Source organism: Daucus carota, chromosome 4, assembly GCF_001625215.2.
Source record: "Daucus carota subsp. sativus chromosome 4, DH1 v3.0, whole genome shotgun sequence".
Lineage (NCBI taxonomy): Eukaryota > Viridiplantae > Streptophyta > Magnoliopsida > Apiales > Apiaceae > Daucus > Daucus carota.
This window is the reverse complement of record NC_030384.2, coordinates 33,835,484-33,862,063: the sequence shown is the minus strand read 5'-3', so window position 1 is coordinate 33,862,063 and position 26,580 is coordinate 33,835,484. Positions and strand designations below refer to the sequence as shown.

The window sequence follows — 26,580 nt, the reverse complement described above, 5'->3', positions numbered from 1 at the left end:
AAATTACAGTTTATTATTATTTTATCAAAAAATATTTTATCGATTGGAGAAGGGAAAAAATGGTAAATTTGAGATATCTTAAATTCGATATTTGGGTAATTTTTTTTTAAAATCGCATTATTTTCGTCTTTTGAAAAATAAAAAGGACAATAATCATTGACGATTAACGGAGAAAACAGTCAGAATATCGTGTGAGGGACGGTCGGCGTCGCCGTCACCGGCGAATTGAAGAATCGAGAATAATCTGACATCTAATTCGACATGGTGGTGGTCGCGGCCGGGTCCACTACCTTCGCCAAGGAGATGGCCATTCGCAAACGCATCTCCAATATGTAACACTCCCTCCCCTCTTTCTATATATATTCAATCGAATCGTGTATTTCTATCTAGCGATTTATTAAATTTAATTCGTGTTCCTAATTGAAATTTATGCCATGTATTGATTAAAATGTTTTCGACATATTACTGAGCGGAATATACCGGATATGTTAATATACCGGATATGTTTCTCATTGTATTATGATCAGAGTGCATTGGTTACTGGCTTAGAGTTGCCTAATTTAAGCTAATTAATTTCTAGTGTGAAGGCATTGTATAAGCTTCATTTGACCATGAAATGTATTTGTAACTTGTTATCTCTATTGCGAATCTTGTTGGTTTTAAATTTTTGTATACGAAAGGGGAAAATATGGAAACAGACACAGTTACTCTTGTTTCCCACTGGTAATAATATGTTTCGGTTCGTAAAATGTAAACCTTCTGATTTGGAACCGCTTTGTTATGCATTCAACAGCATGGCTTTGCTTCTGTTTTTTAACGGAGTGTTTCAGTGCATTCTTGGTACTATAAGTAGCGCTTACTAATTCCCCCAACTTGTATGACTAATGTACAGATTTAATAAAAGAGAAGATGATTTTCCTTCGTTAAGAGAGTATAATGATTACTTGGAGGAGGTGGAGGACATGAGTAAGTTTTTTTCAAATGAGTTGGAGGTTGATTTTAACATAATTATGTGCATAGATTAAGCAGATTAGTCTCGTTCGACCAGTCTGATGCCTTCTCATGTTATAACATTTCTTTTGCAGTTGTAAATTTGGTTGAAGGCATAGATGTTCCTGCCATTGAAGCAAGGATTTCCCAGTACCAGAAAGAAAATTCGGAGCAGATAATGAATGCCCAAGCTCGGAAGGTTCCTTCCAAATCATGTGTTTCTAATTTTCTGTGAGATATTTTGAATCGTTCATGTTAAATTTAATCTGCATCTTTCTTTTTCATGACTTGAGTTATTGGTTCTTTGCCGATTAGGCAGAAGAATATGCAGCAGCACTGGCAGCAAGCAAGGGGCAGCCTGTTAATAATGACTTCGATGCGGTGAGTCCTGTTATTTAATTCGATCTCTTTTTGGATGCCAATTATTTCTTGCCTTCGAATTTATTTCCTACTATGCACACATCCAGACTTCTTTATTAAAGTTAAGTGAGACTCATGTTCCAGTGGGTTTTCTTTGTGTCTGCCAATTGGTTCTATTTTTGGCTGCTGTATATACATGAGTGGTTACATGTGTTGACAGTCTTATAGTTTGGAGAGCACACTCATTCATACATTTAAATATGTTTGCTACTTCACTGAGTTTTGATTACAAGGGCTAGAATGCCGTATATGCATGCCTGTTGCAGTAGATGAGAAGCTATCAATAAAATGTCATTTGTTTTAAGCTGCATCAGTTAACTTGTTACATTTGAGTAGAGAATATGCTTGTATGGGTCACAAGTTTAAGCATGTATTAGTGAAAAACTTCCAGAAATGACTTGCACAAAGAATTGAGTACAGTTTCATGCAAAGATGCATCCTTTGTTTTATATTTGAAACCAAGGATGGATCCATCCTTCATTCCCACATCATCAACTACAAATAAGGGGTAAAAGTTAAATAATTATTGTATTGTACATCACCAAATACAAAAAGCATATTGGATTGCGTTAAAGTTAAAAAGATAGCTAAACTTGTAACTAGTTATGAAACTAGCATTGGAATGCATTGTTCAACTTATATTTTAGCACCAATAAACACTTTCTGATATTATATTATAGCAATAGCAATAGATATTTGGCATCTAGCATTGGACTTGCTTATATCTTATATCCTTGAGTTTGTCTCAGACTGGGAGTCAGAGCTCTCAAGCTGCGATTGGTGCAGGGGGTAATTATGCCCCTGCAGTTGCTGGAGGTGTCATAGCACAGCCAATACCAATCGCGTCGGGACATGAGATGCTGGGCTATCAATTTGATGATGAAGAAATGATGAAACTCAAAGCAGAAAGAGGTGGAAAAGCTGGAGGGTGGAGCATTGAATTAAGCAAGAAAAGGGCTCTTGAAGAAGCATTTGGAAGCATTTGGATTTGAGTTTTAGGTAGTATACAACTATTGCTAGTCAGAACTTTTTTGTCTCACATTTCAACATTTGAGTGATTGTTGTGAACAACCATTTTCCTGTTTGGCAGAACTCCAGGTTTAGAGTAGTAGGTAGGGAATGTATATAGTAGTGTACTCGTTGGAATATTAGTTGTTGGCGAATGATATGGCTGAATTATTAAATCGAATGCATGTCCTGCAGAAATAGTTCAGTTTCGCACAATTGTGTATCCATTTATAGGAATTGTGCACCTTCATTGAATCAGTCCCCAAAACTTGCTGTCAGTGTAGTTTCATTCAGACAGTTCTTTTGATTTGCACGCTAAGAGTGTTCTCATCTACTTCTGCATAATTCACAGTAATTTATCTCATCCAACAAGGATTTTCTTTAATCATCGAAAACTGATTTTTTAATCTTATTTAACTGAACGCTACGCTGCGAGCTATTTGATTGATAGTGACATTCTGTGGTAACATTAATTAGAAATCACATAACTGGTAAGAAAATTATGTGAGAGCTTGGGTTAAAATAACAAAACGCTACACGATCTAGCATTTTCTTCCAAAATTAAAAACGCTAGATTTTCCAGCGTTAATAACTGGTATTGTGGGATTATTTTCCTAAACTTTGTTATTTTGGGCATTATGTATGTGTTTTTGTGACATCTGGGCTCTTTTCTCCATTTCCTGCTAGCAGGGCAAGGAGCGATGATTGTGCAAGAAAACTCTGGTTTCTGTTAAAAAAAATTCTTTGCTTAAACCTACCGAACATGCATAAGCTATGAATCTGTTCATATACTGCATCTCAATCGAAAGCCAGCACTTTTAAAAACAAGACTTTCGGATGAACTTCGTATAGTAAACACTGTTTGCAGAAGTAAAATATTTCAAGAATAGTTTGTAAGAACTAAAGCCCAAAGAATGGGAACTTAAGAAAATGAAGTGAACACAAATAAATAAAATAATCTATTTAATTTCTGAAGGGAGAGGCAATTTAAGACTAGCCAAATGTATGCCCCTTGTCCAGTTTCAGGATATACTTCACTTGTACAAACAAATTAGCAGATTAAAGTCACTGTCTCACCGAGCTTATTGACAAAAATGGATCACCATCACACACAAGTTGTATAATCTGCAAGAAATTTTAGTAAGCTACTCCGTCTATGTTATTGAAGAAACAATATCTATTGAATACTGCAACTCTTAATCCTATAACATAATTTGGACACAACTTACTGCAGAAAAGGTGGATGAGAAAACATGCTCCGACTGTCACACAAAGTTTTTTCTTACTAAATCAATAAAATCATACATTCATCAGCTGTCACGCTAGAAAATCCCCAGAAAAGAGTATTAAGAGAAAACCTTAGTGCAGTTTGATGACAATTTCGACTATACTGCTATGTCAATAATCTACAGGCTTGCCATTTCTGTACACGGTAACTTTAGAACAAAAAACTCAAAAACCAAGCAGTATCTTCTTTGAATTCCTTATGTACTGGGACACTTCAAACTTTACAAGCAAAGTACAACCTTCAGTATATCGGAGCTCCTAACTGTTGTTGGCGACTGATAATGAACTGGTATAGCTTGATCATAGCCAAAAATGTAGCATCGCCTGTCCATCAATGTAAATACGTCAATCACAAAAAATAAGAAAACATCTACATGCAGTTTTCAGGAGTTTCTAACAAGAAATGGAAGCAAGACTTTGAACAAGCAAAAGTACAATACCTCCTGTAAAGAAGCCATAGACAAATCCTCCTGGAGAGAACATTTCTTCGACTCCTTTGGTTTCAAACTTCTTATCTCGTTCTGAATTGAGTTTAGTTGCTCCTGAATTGAGCTTAACAACCTCAGTTCATCTTCCCCTCTATTATTGTTAGATTCTTGCCTTGAGGCTGGGGTCAACTCGACTATCTCAGATGGCATATGAAATTCTTGAACTTCATTCTGCGTTTCAGAATAACCTACAGTAGGGTGAACTAATGCCAAGTGGCAATCAACAGAGACCCCCTCAGATGGTTGACATACTTCAATAGGCTTGCAGTTTTTAGCTAGAAGCATTTCACCCAAAGAGTCAGCTTGATCTTTGATGCATTGTTTGATGGCCTCGTTTGCATAGAGTTCTGGAACTCCACATTTCTCACTAACTTGCAAAATCATTTTCCCCTCATCTTTAGCTTTGCATTCACCACAGCTGATGGTCTCAGATGTTTGTGGAACTTCAAAAACATCATGAACAGACACATAACTGGAATTCCTAGTACCTTCGTATACAAGTGAATTACTTGGATGCGTCAATTCCTCTGCCTCAATAGTTATGGTTTCTTTCATGGCATCACCAAACATGATACTACTGCTGCCTTGTGAAATCAGTGAAGGAGACCTTGAACGACTCCTCAACTTTCTGTACTCTTCTCCTGCTATCTTATTCACTTGCTCATCTAACAGTCTGATTTGTTCCCAATACGAATTTTTGTCACCGATAGCAGAAACGCCATACTGCTTTTCAGAACCCAAATTCTGGTCACTAACTTCTTCACTTGTGTGCTCCTCCACTACGCGTAGTGTACTCATGTCAGTCTCCGGACTTTCAGACCTCTCTCTTTCAGTAACACCTTTATTCTTAAAATACGAAAACTTAAAAGGAACCGGAGGAGCAGAATTCCTCCTTGAAATATTTCGGGCACTAGTCTCCTCAATCAAATTCTCCTTCCTTTGGAGCAAGTTCTCAGGGAATTTCAGCTCCCCGGATTCAGGATCATTACATCCAAGACTTAGTAGCTTATACTTATAAGCCTGAACTTGATAATCTAGAGAAGCAATTTCCATTTCTTTCTGATACATAATATCTTCAAAAATCTGTATTGATTCCTCCGCATAACACATCTTTTCCTCTGCCAATCTCTTATAATGCTCCGCTTCCATCTTGACCGCAGCCTTTTCTCCTTGAAGACGCAAGATCATTGACAATGCTTCACTTGCTGCAGTAGAAGAAGCTTCTCTTTCCTTATCTAACTCATTGTAAAGCTTCTGAAGAAGTTGTTGTTGAGAAGCAAGTGCTTCTCTCAGGGCTAAAACACTTGTTTCTGACATCCTTAAAGGCATGCCACTCTCTCTGTCAGCACACATATCACCAAAAATGTTAACATTCTTAATTCTTCATAACATTTAATAAAAAAAATCTCTAATGAAAGCAAATTACACAAGAATTACATAAATTTATAAAGAACACAAATCAGAGATAAATCAATAGAAAACACATATATCAGGTTGAGTAAGATAGATGGAGGGAGAGAGAGCCAGAGAGAGGGAGAGAGAGAGAGAGAGAGAGAGAGAGAGAGAGAGAGAGAGAGAGAGAGAGAGAGAGAGAGAGAGAGAGAGAGAGAGAGAGAGAGAGAGAGAGAGAGACCTGGCAGCAGACAGGGTGGAAACAAATTCTTGTCACTCTATAAAGATCTGAATTCAGGTGAAAAGAAAAGAAGCCAAAAATCGAAAATTGCAGCAAAACCCAAATCAAGAAAATCAAAATCTTGAGAAAGCAAAGTTGAAAGAAATTCCCGCTACAAGAAAGACTTAATTTTATTACAGTAAAAAGGACAGGAGACGCTAGACGTCAAGAAAAGATAGAGCTGGGATATTGGTTTGTCTTGTACACAAAGACAATGGAGGGAGCAGTGATTTCCAAGGGATATAAATGGGCTTCTTCTTCAGGTGCTAAAAGTGTAACTCAAAATCTGATTACACGTTTTGCTTTTGCATATCAGGAATAATCAGAATCTGGGAAATGCAATACATACCCCTTTTCTTTTCTATTTTTTTGCAAAATTGTAAATATAAGATTCCACTATTGACTTGAGGGTCCACTGTATTAAAAAAATTGTCAAAATATTAGTTTGATTATTTTTCCTACATATAAAAAAGAATAAGAAGTTACTAATTCTGCATATAAGATATACTCTAATAATTAAATAATTACGAATAACACAGCTGTCCACTTCTCTCTAATCGCGTTTTTGGGTGTTGCGGTCCTCTATTGTTCTTGATCGGACCACTTAATTTGTGATTATTCTTTAAATTGTGACTAAAGATGACAATTTATACTGAACCGATGAATACCCGATCCGTACCAATTTGATTAGATTTTCTCGAACCCAAATATTTCGGATTTGATTTTTAAACCCGAATTATTTTAGGGTCGGGTTCGGGTTTATGACATTATAATCTCGAAACCGACATGAAAACCCATTTTATTCTGACGTGAACCCAAATCCGACCCCAAACCCGTTTTGATCTATAAATAATTTTTTTTATATATGCATCTACTGTCCCGTAAATTAAGTAGTATTGGTATAACGTATAATATATTATATTACAAATATTAGCAATAAAAAAGACTATAATTTGTACAAACTATTGCATTAAAATTCAACGTTAGTAAATTGTTATTATTAAACATATTTTTGGCCGTGGGTTCGAAATAACAAAATAAGCCAAGATATTTCATACTGCTCATTCATGCTTATAAGGTCAATTCATTGTCTTCGTTGATCTCTATTTCAATCCAAACAATTTCAAAATCTTCAGATCCAAGAGTCCTTTAGCTCGAATCAGATGTTAATGATCCATCACCAAAAAATTTTACAAACTCAAGGTACAATTTGGTGGAAAATAATTGATATTATATAAGTGTGATAGATATCACCTTGATATTTTAAGAGAATCGGCCGATTAATAAATTTCTTTAAATTTAATATAAAAATGAAATAAATTATGTTTAGCTGCATTATTAATAGAATATATATTCAATAGAAAATGTGTATTCTTCGATAAAATTAAATTGCCTATAGTCAATATAAAATAATTAAATGATACACCCTCCGTCCCCATTTTCCTAAAAAACATCCGCTGCTTGTACGTATTTTGAAGTTTATATAAAATATATTTTCATAATTTAAATAAAATTTTCTTCTTTTTATAAAATTTAAACATTAAACCATTATATAGAAAAAATATAATAATTAAAATAATTTATGAAATTATACTTTATAAAAATCGTGTCAAGTCCTTTGTATTCAATATAAAAGATGGATAAAGTAAATCTAAATGAGTTCCAATAAAAATTCATAATATCATAATAATGTCATATATATTATATATGTAAATATTATTATAGGTGAGCGATATTACAATGATGTCATGTAAGATATCTATGATATAAAAATAGATGTGAAATATCAAATTTGATCGGTTGATCGGTATTTGGCCTACCATCCTCCTAATTAAAAAAATATTTTAATATATATATTTTTATCATAGTTAATATATTTAAATATTTGTCTTAAAACTAGGGGCGTCAGACGGATAAAACGGATAAAACGGATACGAATTTGGGCACGAAGATTAAAAATATGTATAAAGTAATAGAAAAGAGAAAGAAAAATGGGTGAAGTGGTGGGACCAATTAATTTTTAATGTTTAAAAGAAAGAAAAAGAAAAAAGTGGGTGAATTGTTAGACCCTTAACCATTTTTGATAACTTTTAAAATAAAGAATTGGATGCAACATTTTGAAAAAATGATACTCCCTCCGTCTCTTAATACTTTTTCTGTTTGCCTTTATCACGTTTGCCAGCACGCATTTTTGATCGTTAATATCTTTAATTTCGTATTAGTATTAAATATAAAAATTTCACCGTATTAAAGTACTTATGAATACGAATCCAACAAGATCACTGATGACTATATTTAGTCTTATAGATTAGACGTAAATTAGTAATTTGTCTCATGTTATAAACAATCCCGACATTTCAAACGGGAAAAGTAAATAGAAACGGAGGGGAGTAAAAAATTGACTGGGAGCGAGGGAATATAACATGCGTGTGATTAGGGGATGATATGACAATAGGAGACTGTATTAGTGCAGGGTGAGATAGCAATTCCGATAGATAAGCTAATAGTGATTAATAGGTTTAGACTTTGAGAGTGATTTCTATATGGGTTTGTCTAGTGTGTGCTCATGGGCACATGCTAAGCACTAAAACTTACAAAATTGGAGGGATCTGATTGGTGTGGTTATTGTAAATGCAGGAGGCCACCATTATTAAGAGGGTAAGCCAATCAAAATCTCCCAAATTCATTGATTTTAGTGCGTGCCCATGGGCACACCATAGATTAACCGTTTCTATATTAGTATTTACTTTTATAGTATATACGTGTACGTATAGAAGATTATTTGATATATTTTTCTTTAGAAGAGATAATTGATATGATCAAATTCTAATATTTTCATAGGATCAACTAACTGAAACCATTCACATAGAATTAAGACAGAAGGGTAGCACCTTACATAAATTCTAACAAGATCATTTTTGAAGTATAGAGGATTTTTAATTTGAGTTCGTCATCAAATATCTACACAAACAATTATTTCTGCAAGTTCTATCCGCAGATAAAACGAAATACAGCCAAAATAATAACAACACTAATAGTAATAAATTAAACGTTTTGCTTTTAAAAAAAAGAGTAATCCATGAATGTACTAATTATTCAATTTCATCATAATGCAGATTTACAAGCTCTAATATATGATGATTAATCATCATGATAAGTGAGCGTGCATGACTTTAATAAAAAATACCATGAGAAAGCAGATGTTTATAAAGTCATTTTAGCTTTTATTGTAACGGCTATAGTAAGGTGTCGGGTCAAGTAACTGCCGGCCATTTGCTCCACAGCTTGTCTTCCTTTTCTAAATTAGTCCTTTTCTAATTATTCATCATCAACAAGCTCCCTTTCTTTTTCATTTTGTATAACATTCCCTCCTCTTCGTTCCCGGCACTAAATATCCTCGTAATAATATTTTTATAAGATCAATCAAGTAAGAAATATATTAAAAATATTTAAGAACATGTTTGATAATTTTTTTAAAATTATACTCAAGAATGCGTGTCCTTAAAAATATTTGTGCCTATATTTCTTTTAAAATTTTATTTACTCTTTTATATATGTAGGAAATGAGCTCCCAGAATCTTATTTCTTAGGTGCCTCGTTCTTTAGCTCAGCTCCTGCTCTGTTTGGATGCTTAAATTAATTGTTGAGTAATTATTTTTAAAGTCTGCGTGTTTAATCCTGATGCGAAACTTTTTTCAGGTCGAAAATGAAGATGTCGTGGCATGCATTTACCCTGGCCAAAGGGAGCAACGGAAGAGATGATGGCGGGCAGAATCTCCGACAGGCATCACTCGCGTGTGCTCGCAACAAGTAGTAGGCCTACTCGTTGGATTCACGAATTACGAACGCGTGCCTGTGTATGCTTCTCATCAAATATTAACAAAAACTCAAAACATGATATTATAAAAATACATAAAAAATGGAATATTTTATATAATAATATAGAAATAATTATAATAAGATAATTGGTTTCGTAGCTCGTCAATAATAAATCTTTTCTCCCCGTCTTTGTTTCTATTACATTCTATCTAATCGTATAACATCATGTTCCGCGAGATTTGAAAACTCGCGCTTCCTCACAACATAAGGTTGAGTGCCTTCCTGCTCTCTCGCAACAAACAGAGGAACCGCACTTATGCGGAGGAACCTTTAAGTTTTCGGGGCATTGGATTCTCACCAATGTTTGCATTACTCAAGCTGACATTCTCGCTTCCGTTGGTAGACTCTTGTCATAGAACATGACTCTCCTTCGCCTTCCATCTAAGCTGCGTAGGAAAGGCCCAAAGCTTTGATAGAGCTTTCTCACTCTTCATCAACATATCTTTCGGGAGAGCTGATTCGCTCAAATTCAATAGAAGTCCAAAGAGGTGCTCGATTAGGCTCGCGAGCCTCACGAATCGATTAATATGAAGTTTGAACTCGGCTCGGTAAACTATTTGAATAGCTCGAGTTCGAGTTCAACTCAGTTATTTTTGAGCCAAATTCGAATATTTTACGAGTCGAGGTCGAGTAGCTCACGAACTGTTTGACTCATTGTTTTTTTTTTTTGCTTTGATTGTGACATCAAAACTAGTAAAATTTATCTTTTTAATATTTAATCAATTGGACAGGCTTCATGGTTGTTGATTCCAGGATGAATAATGACTTTTTCACCCACTCCATGATCAAGGCTTGGGAGGATGAACAGGCAGGCAATCACCAGTTTCCTTCGTCCCTCTTATGGACGTTCTGCATGGATTGGCACATATGATGTTCCACTGCAACAATTTTCGCATCGGAAAATTTCGTTGCAATACTCGATAATTCTAGTAGTGTTCATCCCTCCTGGGAACGGATAGTGGACGGTCTCAGTGTCTCGTCTTCGGTCCAAGCCATGTACGACCCATAAATTAAATTATGTGTTCAGCCTTTTCTATGTGGGAAAATTAATTCTAAAGTCCCTGAACTATAAACACTTTTTTTCTAGGTCCCTGAACTATAAATGTCAATTCATAAGTAATTCAACTCTTGATTTTTTTCTATCTGGATCCTTCCGTTAGATCTGGTTTGACGCCGTTAGTTCTTTTTAAGTTCATGAGAATCAAAGACAACTTTGAAGGTGATTCTGGTATCCAAATTTGAAGCTTGAGTAATTAAATTGCTCGTTTTTCAATCCCTTAGAGCAACTCCAATGCAATGTTATACTTGGTTCTATTGCTATATTATAGCATCAAAAGTAAAAAAACTCAACTCCAAAAGGGTGCTATATTTGGATGCATCCATGTATAGATGCATCCTTGGTTCTATATTTGAAACCAAGGATGGATCCATCCATCTTGCCACATCATCAATAACTAGAAATTGGTTGAGATATTTAATAAAATTTATAGAAGTTAGGTAAAAGTTAATGAGTTGGTCAAATTTGAAACTAGTTATAGAACTTAGCATTGGAGTGCAAGTTTTATTTTAGCACAAAAAAACACTTTTTGGTGCTATATTATAGTAATAACAATAAATATATAGCATCTAGTATTGGACTTGCTCTTATCCATCTATACCATCAAAATTTAGTTTGGTAATTTTCGAATTTTGAGTTGAATATTAGTTTTCATTTTAATAGCTTTTAATCGAATTATAATGATGTAGATTGATAGATCGTGTGATTATGAGCATGTTCATATAATTTTCGTGATTTTTAATGTTCAAATTAGCCTCGTCGGAAAATTTGAGCTCACCGGATTTGAGCTTTTCCGACCAAGTTCGCCGGAAAAACTAACGACCTCAAACCAGGACCCAAGTAGGAAAAAATCAAGAGTTGAATTACTTATAAATTGACATTTATATTTCAGGAACCTAGAAAAAAAAGTACCTATAGTTCAGGTACTTTATAATTAATTTTCCTTTTCTATGTCGAATATGACTATTTTAGTCAAAAATTATTGCAATCCAAAAATATGAACGTAGGTTCAGGTTACCCCTACACATGAAATGAATTCACAGGGTAGCCAGAAATGAAAGGGACCGAGTTTTTGCCAATTTTGATATGAATTCTGGTGTATCCTTAAAGGAGATTAATGTACAAGTACATAAAGTGGTCGTTGGTCATGGTCTCTAGCCTGCAGTCCTGCTCTGCTACGTACATAGCATCATCTATCACACCTGCCTCTTTTACAGCGTCGTTGCATACAGTAAATGAATACAACGTACGACTGAATTGTCATCTGGCCATTTCATCGCAGCAAGCGAGGGTGGTTCAGATTCGCAGTCAAGTACAGTACTTCTCTGTGCACATCATTTACACTCTACCAATAATCAGTACTCGCAGCATAAAAATTTTAAGTATGCTACAAATTTATGTACAAACTCGTCAATACAGAGATATCTGAGTATTAAAGCCAGTAGTTGAGTTTTTAGTTATTGATGATTTTTTTGAAATTTTAGTATTGCATGGTGCCATGGTCAATAACTCAATATATAAGAGGTTCAGGATCAACCTTCTTATATACTAAAACAAAAAGTTCTCTAGTAGAATCAAGATATTGTAGCTAGCAATGGTGATGAAGGTGAAGACGAAGACGGATGATGATAATATAATCTCTGAAGAATCGACGCCGGTGAGTCCACTGGGACAGTACCTCAACAGCTCAGCCTTGTCTCTTTCTCTCTACGCTGTTCTTGAATTTCAGGTCCCCGTCAATGACTTGCCGATCTCTCTTGTCAGCGACAAGTTCTTACCCATCAGCCCTCGCTTCTCTTCTGTTATGGTAAACACTTCAATTTTTTTGTCAAATTTATCTTTCTGTCGTAAACGGTCTTAACCAGAGGCGGATCCTTAAAATATATTAAAATCGGACTTCGTTTATATAAAAAAAATTGTATGATCAATACTGTCTATGTAATTTCATATATAATATAGCTGAAAAAGAAATTTTTTGTGAATTAGAATAAATTTTAGAAGGGGTTTAAATATAAAATATTTTAAAGTGTAGTAATTTTTACATGTGTGTGTGCAGGTTAGAGACGAGAAGAGCGGTGTAAAGAAATGGAAGCCTGTTGAAGTGAACGTGAATGATCACTACTTTGTTCCGGAGTTTCCAGAAGGATTATCACCCGAAGAATACGAAGAGTGTCTTTATGAATATATATCCAAGATTGCAATGGAAGAGCTCCCGAGAAGCTTGCCCTTATGGCAAATCCACAAGTTTAACTATCCCACAAGTAGTGGTGTGCAGGGGAGTGTGATATTTAAGCTGCACCATTCACTTGGTGATGGCTATTCTCTTATGGGAGCTCTTCTTTCTTGTCTAGAGAGAGCGGATAATCCTTGTCTTCCTTTAACTCTTCCCTCTCGTCAATCTAGCTCAAAAACCAGTGCTAAAAACTCGAATGTTTCTTTCATTCGAGCTGCTGCTCAGTTTCCATCCAACCTCGTGACCAGTCTTTTGGATTTTGGCCGGGGTATCTTGAAGAGCAGTGTCATGGAAGATGATATGACCCCGATAAGATCGAATCATGCTGGTGGAGTAGAGTTCAGGCCACTGGCTATAACAAATATGGCCTTTTCTCTTGATCAGATCAAGAAAATCACTACAAACCTGAAAGTGGTAATTTTCATTAATTCCATACATTTTTTGTATTACTAATCAGTATGTACGTACATTTTCATAAATTTCTTTTTACAAATGCAGACAATAAATGATGTGATGACCGGTGCAATATTACTAGGAGTTCGGATGTACATGGAAGCCGAGGACAAAAAATCAGGCAATGCTAATGCAACCGCATTGGCATTGCTCAACACCAGGGACATAGATGGGTACAAGTCAGTTAGCGAGATGCTTAAACCCAAGGCTAAAATGCCCTGGGGCAACCAATTTGCATTTCTGCATCTTCCGATGCCCAAACTGACTGATTCACATGATCCTCTGGATTTCGTCTTCCAAACTCAAAGAACCATCAAACGACTCAAGAACAACTATGCTGTTTTTCTGAATTCTCAGTTTTTAAACATCTCCCGTAAACTCATAGGTCCTGAGGTATAACTATTTATTATAATTTAACCATGTACTGATATAATTGTTGAGGCTTATATATTGAATCAGTTTGGTGTGGATAAAATGCAGGCAACTTCTAAATTCCTTTACAGCACTCTGAAGAACTCGAGCATGTGTATTAGCAATATGATTGGACCGGTAGAGCAGATGGCACTGGCTAAACATCCTGTTCAAGGTCTCTACTTCGCAGCTTCAGGACTTCCAAAGGTTCATACACTTACACGTTCACTATCATAATTCGAGCCTTTTTAATCGGAGTACTAATGCACTTGATTACTAATTGTGGTGGGATTGCAGAGTCTGGTGGTGACTCTACTAAGTTATGTGGGAACGTTAAGAGCAACAATTGCTGTGGAAAAAGGGTTCATCGATCCAGACAAGTTAAAGGTTTTTATCCAGAAAGCTTTCGACATCATATTCGAAGCTGCTGTTCCCCCTGGCTGTTGAGTCTTCCATTTATGTTTCTTAATAATTAGTAGCTCTGATCAGCTCCAAAAGCACAAATGTCGTTTTATCAATGTCGAATTCTAGATCATAACTCAATGCCATCTATCTTTGTTATGACGAAAACAAATAAAAAATTCCAGATGGTCTATTGGTCAAAATCGTTGGATCTGAGCCTGCTTGTATTCATGATTTTTAATGCTGGGCAGATTTCGCAATGAATGAGCAAACACTTATATACTTTACATAAGTAGTAAACTGCAACTCAAAACAAATTCATTACCTCGAAAGGGTCTTAATATTTTTGCATCAATTTGGCCAGTGAGTTGCTGTCATAATACAACCCCGAGATGAATGCTCATGTTCTGTAGCTGTATTATACAGTACAACAAAAACTAAAAAGTTAAACGTGGAACAAGATATAATACCAATCATTGAAGACATGTTGTTATCTTTTCGATGTAAAATTATAACAATAGCTCCATCCATTTTAGCACGACAACTTAACTTGCTCTAAACGTGAATCACTATACATGGGAAAGAAAACTTGGTGCAGAATGATTTATGTTGGGAGAAGAAGGTTGATGAACCAGAATTTACTCATGCTCAAATTTCAGTAATGTCAATTCGAAACTTAGTCCGAATACCTGACACTCCTTCTGTCATCCATGAATCATAGTATAGATTTAGAGAAGAGGTAAATTTTTGTGGAATTGTTAGTACAGTTAATGAATACTCCAACATTTCACAGTACATGCTAGTATCAAAATATCGATTGTTCCTCAACTTTGAGGCTTCTTCCTGGCTAATTGCTAGTCATGAGAGTATGAGACTGATGACCCACTAACAGTACTTTGCATAAGTGTTGATGGAACTTAATTTTGTTCCAGCATTCAGTTACGTACTTTATCATTCTAAAAATATTTGTGAAATAATGTTCAACCAACTACAATTTCAGTATTTTTGTACAAAATATATTTACAATCAAAAACAATTAAATGCAACTAATTTTCTCACTTGTTTGTTTCGCTGCAACAACATCGACGCTGCTGGTACAACCCAACCTTGTTAGGGGAAGAACAAGCCAACATTGAGGAAGAGAAAATCTCGAGTTCAAAGTGGGTGGACGGAAGAAAATGATGGGTGAAGAAAGTATGAAGGAAGGTTAGGGTGGGGCGGTGGTTGGTGAAAGGTACGGCGGTAGCCGGGCATGTGAATCGATCGAGGAGGGAAGTCGTAACGGGAATGTGCAGTGGAGGTTGAAGGATTCAATCGGGAGAAAAAGTGCGGATAGTATGACTTTGCTTGATATGGAAAAGTGTGGATAGTATGATTTTGATTGATATGGTTGCTTTCAGAGTTTGTGTTAGTTGCAATTTCAGTTGATTTCATTTCTTTGTTTCGAGAGTTAGTTGTATTAGTTGTTTGATGGATACTTGAGGTTCAATTCACTTGTTTTTAGTTAGCTAGCCAAGCGCGAGCACTCATTTACTAAATTTGTGGTTACTTTCAATTTAATTGAAATTATTTTGAATAATTTTTTTATGTTGTATTTATGGTTGCTAGTAATTGAGGATACCGTTGTAAATGGAACTTTCGTAATTTTCCAATTTTTTTTTCAGAAAATAGTATTTTTGAAATTTTTATTTAGAAGATTGTATTTTTAAAAGAATTTATATTGATAACATTATTTTGCAAAAAAATATATCTTAAATTTGGATACTCGTGAAAAAACATATTTTTTATAAGTTCTGCCATCTTGTATGATATATATATTCTTGTTCCAGACATTTATGTGCAGAAAATATTTATAATTTATAATATACGAAAGATCATTAATTAATATTCAAGATAAATATTTTCTTATCAGATAATAATATAATTTTATCGTCTAAATATCGGATCATCTTATATTTACAGCGATTAGATGTCAAATTTTCTTCGATGAAAGGATTATCCTTGAAGATTGTATGCTGATATGGTTTATTTTTAAGATTCAATCTCTAATTTAAGAAGAAAAAAAAAGAAAAAATGAAAAGAAAAGAAGAGTACAATTTTTTCGGTCAAATTTGGTACAAGCATGCATGGTAAAAATATACTAACTGCGGTCAACTTGTCTGCTTTAACTAAAAACACAGGGTAACTGCTTTCGGACCGAACTACCTACAAGTAACAGTGAAGCTCGTTGGATATTACCACATCCGGTAACAAGTCAAATATTAACCATCAAACTCATACATTCCCACTCTTGTCCCTGCAATAGTGCAATCCAAATAAATTACAGTAGTATTTTACGAGGGTAAAATCGTCAACAAAAAGACAGCGACCGACATAGTAGGTAACCCTAATAAAAGGTAAAAACGGAAGGGTTATGTCTCTCATTCAGCCTCTCTCACAGAAATCTCTCTCTATCTCTCTCCTGTGAGAACACACACAAAAACTCTTATCTCTTTCTCGCTAATCTTTAATCTCTCCGTACAATCTCTACACACATAGAGAGGAACGTTATGCAGCAAGGCGATCAGACTGTTTTGAGCTTGAGACCTGGTGGTGGCGGTGCAAGAGCTGGTGGAGCCACTAGATTTGCTGCTGCTGATCTGCCGTTTCTTCGCCCTCAAGCTCCCTCTTCTTCATCCAAGGTCTTTTCATTTTTTTATTGAATTTTAGATGATTTGATTGGATTTTTAACTGAATTTGTGGTATCTAAGGGTATGGAATGAATTAGTTGGTGTTTTGATTGTTGTAATTATACTTGTGGCTGTTGTTATACTCATTTCTAGTGCTTTATTTGATGTATAGATTGGCGAGGCTCGATTTGAGGACCGTGAGCTGATTCGGTTTTCTCGAGATCAGTTGTTGCAGCTCAGGGAGGTAATGTTTTTTTTATTTAATTTATGTACCTTGTTATGTTTTTGTTGATATAACCTAGTAACAATCCGTGTTATCTGCAATAAGTCGTGACTCGTACGTTATATTAGCCCATGGATTTTGTATATACTGGTATGGCATTGGATAATATGTTTCTCGTTCGAGGTTCCTTAGGCAATTGGTAGAAAAAAATTACACGAGCTAATTAGATATCTGTTTCCTGGTACTAATTAACTGCTATGATTATATTAAATGAACAAAATATAAAGAATTTATTTATGATTATACTACGTATATTGAATTATTTCCTTTGATCAACTTGCCTGATATAAAATTTACATAATAATTTACAATTATCTACGTATCAGTAGCCAGTAGGTAAGGAATATTAATTTATCAGATTTTTGATCCGCATCAAATGTGCTTTAGATTTATTTGTTGTTTCTCATATTTCAGGCTGGGAAGATAAACGATGACATCCTAAGAGTTAAGCAAGAAGTTGAAGCTGAGTTTTTTGGTGAAGATCAGAACTGGAATCGTGTGGAGAACAGTGTAAGTTACCCTTATGCTACTCATAAAAGATGTTGAAATTATCATGGGCAATACTTGCATGCTGAGTACCGCATCTCTCTCTCTCTCTCTCTCTCTCTCTCTCTCTTCATTTTTCTTTTTTTTTAAAGGGAGGGATTTAAATTTACTGAGTGACGTATATATTGACACAGCCGCAGAAACAACCAAATCAGCCGACTATTCGCCATGCAGAGCCAGACAGCCGTGATTGGCGCAGTCGACCTGAACAACTGCCCATCCCTGTTGAGGAGAGATTTCGTCAAGACCAGCTGAACTCACATCATGGAAGAGGACCATTTTCTTCTCAACAAGGGGTAAACAATATTTTTTCTGATATTGCTTGTATCTATGTTTGTGTATACCATCATGCTGTAATCCTGAAAATGTTTACATATACAGCATGCTCACTTTCTTTATAAGTATAGTACTGTGCTAAAAAATGTACTAAAAAGAGCAATTTCTCTATGCTGGTAAGAATTGACTCAGTGTTGTTGAAATTGTAGCTGAATGTACCTATTGAACAAAATAAAAGGCGCTCCCCCCCTCCCCTAAAAACCAAATTTGGTAATTAATTTTGAACTCACAAATTGGTGGGTCTACACTATGTTTGCTTCTTAGTTGGTGACTGCCGCCGCCTGCCGACTTTCTATTAACTCCTTAAAAAAAATTATACATTTTCGCGCGCGCGTGTGTGTATGGGCATGGATTTTCTAAAGGCCACACCTTTTCTATTAGTGCATCTCAAAACTGTCGTATTTAATATTTTGTCATAAATTTCACATCCGAACGGTCGGTTTATTAAAAATAAATTATCATATATTATTATAAGCTGCGGTAATAGAGAACTTGTTTAGTGTGGCCATCGTTCTGTACACATTACAGGTTCAGTTCTTGAAAAGTCTTATAATCTGAGTCTGTGTGAAATAAAGTACCAAATCATAAAGTCCAATTTAACTCTCACTGGAATACACATTTTCCGACAGCATCATTGTGACCAGATCTAACATCATTAAGTCTAAGTATCCAAAACCATTACTGCCTGTTTCACCAATTTATTTTGACCTTATCTCATCTTTAGTTTGATTGCTATTTATGTGTATCAGACTTTTAGTTGGTGACATTGCATAGAATTTTGGGTGTTGAAGTAGTGGGCTAGTGGTTCAGAGGGCTAATTATGCATGTCTGTCTTCTGATTTATTGGGTCCATGAAGTTTTGGGAGAAGATGGGTGAGATAGGAGAGGGGGAGGAAATGAAAGGTGGATCAAGTTGAGTATTTTAGTGGTTGTGTGGGTTATGCTATGATAAATACGTTATTCTTTATTAATTACTCAGATAAGAAAGCAGATAAAGTGTGTAATTAATTTTTGAGTTCAAAGAATTAGAGGACGTACTGTGACTCTGTGAGAGGGTGTAATCTCTGGCCACCACTTTGCAGTTATTCTTTAATATTCATTAGCAATGTTTTATGTGGTTCCTTTTTCAGAAAGGTAAGGAAAGAGAGACCAACTTTTTTAACTCAAAACTGAAAAATGGACATCGGGCTTACTGAATGAAAACACACAAAATCATTATTTGACCTGTATTTCCTGTCACTGTCATTGTTTACAAGGTGTCCTACTGACACTGTATTCATAATTTTTCTTTGTTGTCCTCAAAGACTTTCATCCTACGTTGTTTACCAGTCCTTGAACATAATTAACCAAACTATCTTCCTATCAGGTAAAGAAATATTTATATAAGCAATAAATATTATACGTTAATGTGAAATACTATAAAAGCAACTTTCGCACTTGTGGGTCTGTCAGTCCTCTTTAATATCCGCGCATCCCTGGATGAGATAACATAAAACCATCAAGCTAATGTCACTAGGTTAAATGTGCTATTGGTTCAAGGGTCTATTGGTATGTCCTTCCAGATGTAGTCTTGCTTTGGTTATCTTCTTGTTCCAGCCTATCAGTTGATCTCGCTGTAGCAGTTTCTTCCACAAATATAATTTCAGTTTAAGTATGGTACAGTTCCCATATTTTTCTTTATTATGTGTATGCCACTTTCTTTTCCACACTATATTTGCTTTAGACTTGTTCAGATTTATTATGTACTTTACAAATTTATGTATTAAAAATTTGTATTAGTCTGATCTGTATATGCTGTTCTCTGTTAATCATGTCGTATGAATGGGGTGTGCCATACTGCAAGTGTAATACATGTATCTGATTAATGACATGGATTACCTGCCTTGCCACATTCTCCTTGAACTGCAGTACTTTCAGTGGGGTAAAACCTGGGTCTCCGAAACATTATGTTCTGTGTTGGCTGTGCAGTATTTGTTCTTTCCTATATTATTGTGATGGTATGCACATTTTTTAGTTCCTTATTCTGTTTGTTCTACGAACAGGGAGGTCCAACTCCAGTTCTTGTGAAGGCTGAGTTGCCATGGTCAGTTCAAAGGGGGAAACTATCTGAGAAAGAACGAGTCTTGAAAACAGTGAAAGGGTAATTATTTTTTTCTGGACTACTGCTTTAAGTTTTGTGCTTTCTGTGCTCGTTTTACCTGATTTTCCATGCTCTTTTTAATATAAAGATTTTATTATATATGTTGGTATAGGGCTTGTGACCTGCCTTTCTGATGTTTCTGTTTACTTTTTCTTTTTTAATCTGAGTCGCAACTCATACTCGTGAAAGAGTTCCATATGCAGATTTACTTCACATATTTCACATTTCAGATTTACAATGTTGTTGGTTTTATTAATATGATAATGTTTATCTTATCAGAAATTTCAGATCAGAGGGAGGACAGCTCTCTCAATTACACGGTCATATATATGATTATTCATGCATCATCGTACTTTTTCTTGCATTTAAACCTTAAGTATCTGCTATCCAACCTCTAACGCGATTCAAAGGAACTGTTCAAATTAGAACAGCATACATAAGTACTATACAGTGGAAACCCAACACCTTATCACATGCTGGAAGCAAACCTGCTACATTTGGATTCTTTGCACCAGTTTCTCACTTGCTTGGTTTGTGACTAGGCTAAAATCTCTGGTTCAAAAATTGCATTAGCAAGACCCAGATTTTAGCAAAAAAGAATAGGTTTCAGTTTCTAGTGAAGCCATCTTTTTAGCACATAAGCTACTTCTCAGCTGCAACTCTCTCCCCAGAAGATGCAACTTGATCACTTTTACAATTTCAGAACAAACAAATAGATGCTTGACCATTTTACCAGGATGTGTCAGAGTTTCTTTAAGACCCCCCTCTTTGAAGTTTGATGGACTGTTTATCAGTTCGAATATTATTGTTGGATGTTTATATGTCATTAAGCCCAAATAAGTTTTTAGTTTTTTCGTTCTTACTAGAAAAATTCTGATCTCTCAGATTACTTCATGTATTAGATCTGCTGTATATCATTATTCACCACCTCATCAAATTGGCATTTCTTTTCTGTATGTACAGAATAGAATAATCTCAATTTCACTTGCTGTATCTGAGAGAATCCTGTGTGCTGAAAGTTGTATATGAAATTAAACTTCTACTACAAAATCTTTGAAAGCCACAGGCTACTCTAGAAAAAAGAGTGAAATTATCATTATGTCGATCTTTGCAATATACACGTGTGGAGGAGAGCTGAAACACCTTTCCTGGAACTGTAGAATGGTAAAGGATCCTGTTGCCACCATACTTTTAACACATGAAAGCAATTGAGAATGATCCTTTTTCATATCTTCTTGTCCTATATTAGAAGGATCCCTAAGATTACTGCTGGTAGAAATGTATGAGACTAAGTATACTTAGTCTTTGCAGCTATTCCTCCCACCTCTTATTATGTGTTTACCTTTAAATATCTGTATGACCATTATACGTAGTTACTTGATGTATATAGTCTCTTAGCCTTGCACCACATCAGTTGTCTTGACGAAAAGAATCACCCTTCCCAGTTATGCATCAGTTGGGGTCCAGTAGACTTGACACGCGTTTTGTTTATTTTTAAGACTTCTGAAAATTGGTTATTTAATTTTAATATCACATTCTAATTCCTTCTATTTGCCATATTTTTTCTCATAAATTCGGGGCACATGGAGTAGCTATTCGAAATCATTCAAGCCATCTTTTTTCAAAAGCATGAATCTCTCTGAAACAGAATTCGAAGCCTCAATCCCCTTCAAATGTGGACTTACATACCTGTTCCTAAAAGAAAACCTTATGTTGCAAAAAATTAGCAATGACAGGATTTAACTTCTTAGTCACACTATCTGGATCTTCTTTATGCGGTTAATTACCGCCCCCCAAATGAGAAAATTATTATGCCATGCATAGATTTTCTTGATCTGTCTTTAGTTTCTTAACAATTTGTTGAAGATTGTAAAATTTTAAGCACCTTTAAGCAGGGAAATCTCAAAACCTTAACGAGGAAACTAAGTACTAGTTATTCCTGTAAAATAAACTCTCATTCTTCTAGGATCCAGAGGCTTTAGCATATTTTTCAAATATAAAATTGTTTTGAATTTTTCTCTGACCATCTGTAAATATTATTATCTCTGATAGGAGTTGAGTAACTTTAAAGTTTTAGGCACAATGCTTAATTGCAAGCAGTACTTGCCTCTTTTGCATTCCTCTAGTTTCTTACTTTCTGATAGAAACCAAATCTGGGACTTCCCTGCATGAGTTTTCCATTGTCCTTGTTTTCCCCTCTTGTATATTTACACATAGCATCTTCGTTCAGTTTGTTATTCATTGTTGTCAGTTATCAAGTGTTAACTAATTTTTTTTCCCCAGTATTTTGAACAAGCTGACTCCGGAGAAGTTTGAGATTCTGAAAGGTCAACTTATTAATTCTGGGATAACAACTGCAGACATTTTGAAGGTCTGCATATGCTCTTTTTCAAGAAGAAAACGTGCCTAGTTCTTGCCAAAACTGATGTTCCCTTTTGCAAAGTATTCACAATTTTTTTCTGCTGCAACAGGGAGTTATATCATTAATATTTGACAAGGCGGTGCTGGAACCAACATTTTGCCCCATGTATGCAGAGCTGTGTTCTGATCTGAATGAGAACCTTCCTCCATTCCCAGCTGATGAGCCTGGTGGGAGGGAGATCACCCTAAAGAGAATTCTTTTAAATAATTGCCAGGAGGCTTTTGAAGGTGCTGACAAGCTCAGGGAAGAAATAAGGCAGATGACTGCTCCTGAGCAAGAATCTGAAAGGAGAGATAAAGAAAAAATGATCAAGCTTCGCACTCTTGGAAACATCCGTCTGATTGGGGAGCTTCTAAAGCAGAAGATGGTTCCTGAAAAAATTGTCCACCACATTGTTCAGGTATTTGTTATTTATCTCTTTTTTCCAGTACCTGTCCCAGAATTTTGCAATACCACAAATCATTTTCGGTTATGTTCTCATATATTAAAATAACTTTGGGCTGAACATGTGGTATAGGAACTTCTAGGTCCAGATAAGAGCTGTCCTGAAGAGGAAAATGTTGAGGCTATATGTCAGTTCTTTAGAACGATTGGGAAACAGCTTGATGAAAGTCAGAAAGCAAGACGCATCAATGATGTTTACTTTGTTCGACTCAAGGAACTGTCGACAAACCCTCAACTGGCCTCGAGAATGAGATTTATGGTTCGTGATGTTCTTGATCTGCGCGCCAATGGATGGGTTCCCAGGCGGGAAGAGGTCATTATTTGTTTTCCCAGCTACTGTTAACAATGGACTCTTCTTTTGTAGAAACTTATTATTTGTAATGGTTGACAACTTGTAGGTAAAAGCCAAAACCATCACAGAGATTCATACTGAAGCTGAGAGGACCATGAACTTGCGTCCTGGTGCTACTGCAGCTATGAGAAATAATCGAGTGATGGCATCTAATGCGCAAGGTGTTGCTAACAGTTTAGGAGGTTTTCCGATCAACCGGCCTGGCACTGGAGGAATGATGCCTGGAATGCCGGGAAGCAGAAAGATGCCTGGGATGCCTGGAATTGATAATGACAACTGGGAGGTAACTAGGTCAAGGTCGTCGCCAAGAAATGATCCAAATCAGCTGGTTGGGCGTGTTCAGCCACCATCAGTTGGCAAGTCGGCAGTGGTGAATCCAAGATACCTACCTCAAGGTGGGCCTTTAAGTGGTGGGGCAAGTGCCTTACTGCAAGGTAATGCTGTTGGTTCTGTGACTTCTGTCCGTCCTGCTAATTTCAGCCCTAGCATCGAACCTGCACCTCCTTCACCTGCTAGGCCTGTTCCTTTGGCATCGATGCGTCCAGTTGCCAACCAAATGTCCAGTTCCTTCAGCATCGATGCACTCAAGAGAAAAACAACCTCTCTTCTGGAGGAATATTTTAGTGTACGTATGCTGGATGAAGCGTTACACTGTGTGGAGGAATTGAAGTCCCCCGATTACCACCCTGAGTTTGTTAAGGAAGCCATTGCTCTGGGGTTGGAGAAAAGCCCACCATGTTTGGGGCCTGTTGCGAAGCTGCTGGAGTACCTGTATGCTAAGAGAGTTCTTACATCAGCTGACATAGAGACTGGATGCCTTCTCTATGGTTCAACCTTGGATGATGTTGGTATCGATTTACCTAAAGCACCGAATAATTTTGGGGAGATAATTGGAATCTTAATTTTGGGCGGGGAGTTGAATGTTAAGGTGTTAGAGGCGGTTTTGAAGAAGATGGAGGATGACATGTTTCAGAAAGCTGTATTTTCGGCAGCGCTGAGGACTGTCACTTTGAGTCCTGCTGGGAAAGCTTTATTAGATTCAAATGCAGCTGATATTGAGTCCTGCAAGAGTCTTTTCTAGCAATTGTTCCTATTTCTGCATAATATGTAACCTCGTGAGGATGCCCCATTCTGTCTTCTCCAGCTCCATCTACCACCAAGACAAGTTCAAGGTTTGAAATATAGGTTTTTTAATGAGTTGTGCATTTCTTGAGGTTATAGTATTGACATCTGTTAATCGGAGCTGCACATTCGATTCTTGTGTGCCTTTCGATGAGCAGCCTCTTTATGGAGTATCCCGGAAATCAGAAGTTTTATATTCGGATAGTTTTTTTTTAAATATTTTTTTTATCAATTATTTACCTTCTGTGCTAAGAGCTTAGCAAGTAGGTTTTTGGGTAGGGCGGCGTATTACATTAATATGGCTGATGATAATGTTGCATCCAATTCTTAAGTGACTTGTGTTGTACTATAGTTCATTGGTGCGGCCTGTTTAGTAAACCTGCTGTGTGGTTGCTATACTTGAAACAACTAAAACGGTAGTTTCACATAGATATAACGGTTTATTGTGTGTCCATGACACATGCTAAACACTAAATTTTATGCATTTAGCTCATTTTGATTGGCCTAGTTTTTGTATATGGAAGGGTTCATCATTATTAAAAAGTATGAGCCCATCAAAATAAGTTAAACTTGTGAAATTTGGTACTTAGCATGTAGGCACATACCAGAAAAACTGAATATATAAAGCAGTAATTTAAAAGGCTAGTTTTAAGTTGCTACTAGAGAGTACTTAGTATAGATATTTTTTGCACAAGTCAGATATGGATTTATTGTTTAGAAGGGAATGGCGTTAGGAAGAAAAATGAATTTTCCAAAGCATCACACCAGTTTCTCTAACTGAAATCGTAGTGCTTGCTTTTAAGGAGGTTCGTGAAATTCGTTTTCGCTATAAAACTACACAGACATTACTTTGCTATACAAAACTTACAGTAACGTACTGAATTGGTTTCGCCAACTGAAATCGTAGTGCTTGAAGGGAGGTTCGGGAACTTCGTTCTTGCTACAAAACTACAGACGTTACTTACTTTGCTATACGAAATCTACAATAACATACTAAGTTGTTGAAAAATAACATACTAAATTGTTGAAAGAAAATCAAGCTACTCATATTTTTAGCTTCTTAGAACTCACATGAATAATCTTATTTTTTAAAAATAATTCGCTTATTTTGAAAAAAAATTAATATTTTTTCTGAATTTAAGTGACCTGTTCATATATTAAACACCTATTAAACACTTAGACAAAAAATATTTTGTAAATGTAAATTTTTTTACCGGAATAAGTCTTTATTTTCGTTGAATCATGCTGGCCAAACATGCCCATAAATAGGGGGCTATCTTAATGGTCTCTAGTATTTTGTAGATTATCGACAGCTAATGACGAGCAAGGAGGTGCACTGATCTCAGTCTAATCTTCAAGCAAATGAAGTTGCTTTCGATTTCTTTAACGACATCTTAATGTTTTTAGTAGAAATCTTGGATTAATGTATCAGTTTTCCTATTCAAAAGAATCAAAACATCGTTTCAGGCGTCACTTTCAAGCTGTGAAAACAAGGATTTGGTAGGTTTCTTCTAGTGCCATTCAGTTTATGATCATCGGATATTTACATCATGATAAGGGTCGCAAGGTTCTTACTGCTTGATGAGCATTCTATCTGTCAATAGGCACGTCACATTTCTTGAGCATATATTCCTTTGTCTGCAATATACTTCTCCACAACTACATAACAAGTCCATACCTTCATGCCTTTGCGGTGCCATGCAAGTTTCACAACTAGTTATCCCAGAATTACAACCCCGATAACAACTCAAACTCCCACACTTAAGTTCCTCACCTCGATCTTCTACTCACAATTTACCACATGATCCTTCCCTTTACATGCTGATCCAGTTCATAAACACAATGTATATAAAAACAATCATGACAGAGTTCACTGAATCTACTTTTCTCACAAGGTCACTTCAACATGATTCTAATAAGACTATCAAGTGAAAACAAGTCAAGAACTTGACGTAGGAATGACCAA

The 26,580-nt window shown here is 35.8% G+C and overlaps 4 protein-coding genes across 4 annotated transcripts; 3 read left to right on the top strand and 1 right to left on the bottom strand.

The window, feature by feature from the left end:
* The first annotated feature begins 108 nt into the window (after window positions 1–108).
* Window positions 109–2,634, top strand: LOC108216706 (uncharacterized). The gene is made up of 5 exons (XM_017389539.2): window positions 109–332; window positions 893–966; window positions 1,086–1,189; window positions 1,306–1,371; window positions 2,160–2,634. Exons 1-5 carry the CDS (start codon window positions 262–264, stop codon window positions 2,400–2,402), a joined length of 558 nt encoding a protein of 185 aa, XP_017245028.1. The 5' UTR covers window positions 109–261; the 3' UTR covers window positions 2,403–2,634.
* A 1,047-nt stretch (window positions 2,635–3,681) lies between these two features.
* Window positions 3,682–6,220, bottom strand: LOC108216550 (uncharacterized). The gene is made up of 3 exons (XM_017389343.2): window positions 5,827–6,220; window positions 4,146–5,532; window positions 3,682–4,029 (listed from the first exon to the last, which is right to left on the bottom strand). The coding sequence occupies exons 2-3, from the start codon at window positions 5,520–5,522 to the stop codon at window positions 4,006–4,008; spliced, it is 1,401 nt and encodes a 466-aa protein (XP_017244832.1). The 5' UTR covers window positions 5,523–5,532; window positions 5,827–6,220; the 3' UTR covers window positions 3,682–4,005.
* A 5,857-nt stretch (window positions 6,221–12,077) lies between these two features.
* LOC108217682 (wax ester synthase/diacylglycerol acyltransferase 4) lies at window positions 12,078–14,477 on the top strand. Its single transcript, XM_017390560.2, has 5 exons — window positions 12,078–12,608; window positions 12,858–13,448; window positions 13,533–13,880; window positions 13,968–14,105; window positions 14,196–14,477. Exons 1-5 carry the CDS (start codon window positions 12,396–12,398, stop codon window positions 14,343–14,345), a joined length of 1,440 nt encoding a protein of 479 aa, XP_017246049.1. The 5' UTR covers window positions 12,078–12,395; the 3' UTR covers window positions 14,346–14,477.
* A 2,231-nt stretch (window positions 14,478–16,708) lies between these two features.
* Window positions 16,709–24,818, top strand: LOC108218708 (eukaryotic translation initiation factor). Its single transcript, XM_017391782.2, has 9 exons — window positions 16,709–16,981; window positions 17,142–17,213; window positions 17,667–17,762; window positions 17,933–18,094; window positions 20,177–20,274; window positions 22,558–22,645; window positions 22,746–23,096; window positions 23,214–23,453; window positions 23,539–24,818. The coding sequence occupies exons 1-9, from the start codon at window positions 16,850–16,852 to the stop codon at window positions 24,571–24,573; spliced, it is 2,274 nt and encodes a 757-aa protein (XP_017247271.1). The 5' UTR covers window positions 16,709–16,849; the 3' UTR covers window positions 24,574–24,818.
* The last annotated feature ends 1,762 nt before the right edge of the window (window positions 24,819–26,580 follow it).

Coding starts and splice junctions, on each gene's coding strand:
- LOC108216706 (XM_017389539.2), top strand. CDS start 262: ATGGTGGTGGTCGCGGCCGGGTCCACTACCTTCGCCAAGGAGATGGCC. Junction 333..892: donor CGCAAACGCATCTCCAATAT/GTAACACTCCCT, acceptor ACTAATGTACAG/ATTTAATAAAAGAGAAGATG. Junction 1,190..1,305: donor TGAATGCCCAAGCTCGGAAG/GTTCCTTCCAAA, acceptor TTTGCCGATTAG/GCAGAAGAATATGCAGCAGC.
- LOC108218708 (XM_017391782.2), top strand. CDS start 16,850: ATGCAGCAAGGCGATCAGACTGTTTTGAGCTTGAGACCTGGTGGTGGC. Junction 20,275..22,557: donor GTCTTGAAAACAGTGAAAGG/GTAATTATTTTT, acceptor TTTTTTCCCCAG/TATTTTGAACAAGCTGACTC. Junction 23,454..23,538: donor GGGTTCCCAGGCGGGAAGAG/GTCATTATTTGT, acceptor GACAACTTGTAG/GTAAAAGCCAAAACCATCAC.
- LOC108216550 (XM_017389343.2), bottom strand. CDS start 5,522: ATGCCTTTAAGGATGTCAGAAACAAGTGTTTTAGCCCTGAGAGAAGCA. Junction 4,030..4,145: donor CTATGGCTTCTTTACAGGAG/GTATTGTACTTT, acceptor ATTGATGGACAG/GCGATGCTACATTTTTGGCT.
- LOC108217682 (XM_017390560.2), top strand. CDS start 12,396: ATGGTGATGAAGGTGAAGACGAAGACGGATGATGATAATATAATCTCT. Junction 12,609..12,857: donor CTCGCTTCTCTTCTGTTATG/GTAAACACTTCA, acceptor GTGTGTGTGCAG/GTTAGAGACGAGAAGAGCGG. Junction 13,881..13,967: donor GTAAACTCATAGGTCCTGAG/GTATAACTATTT, acceptor GATAAAATGCAG/GCAACTTCTAAATTCCTTTA.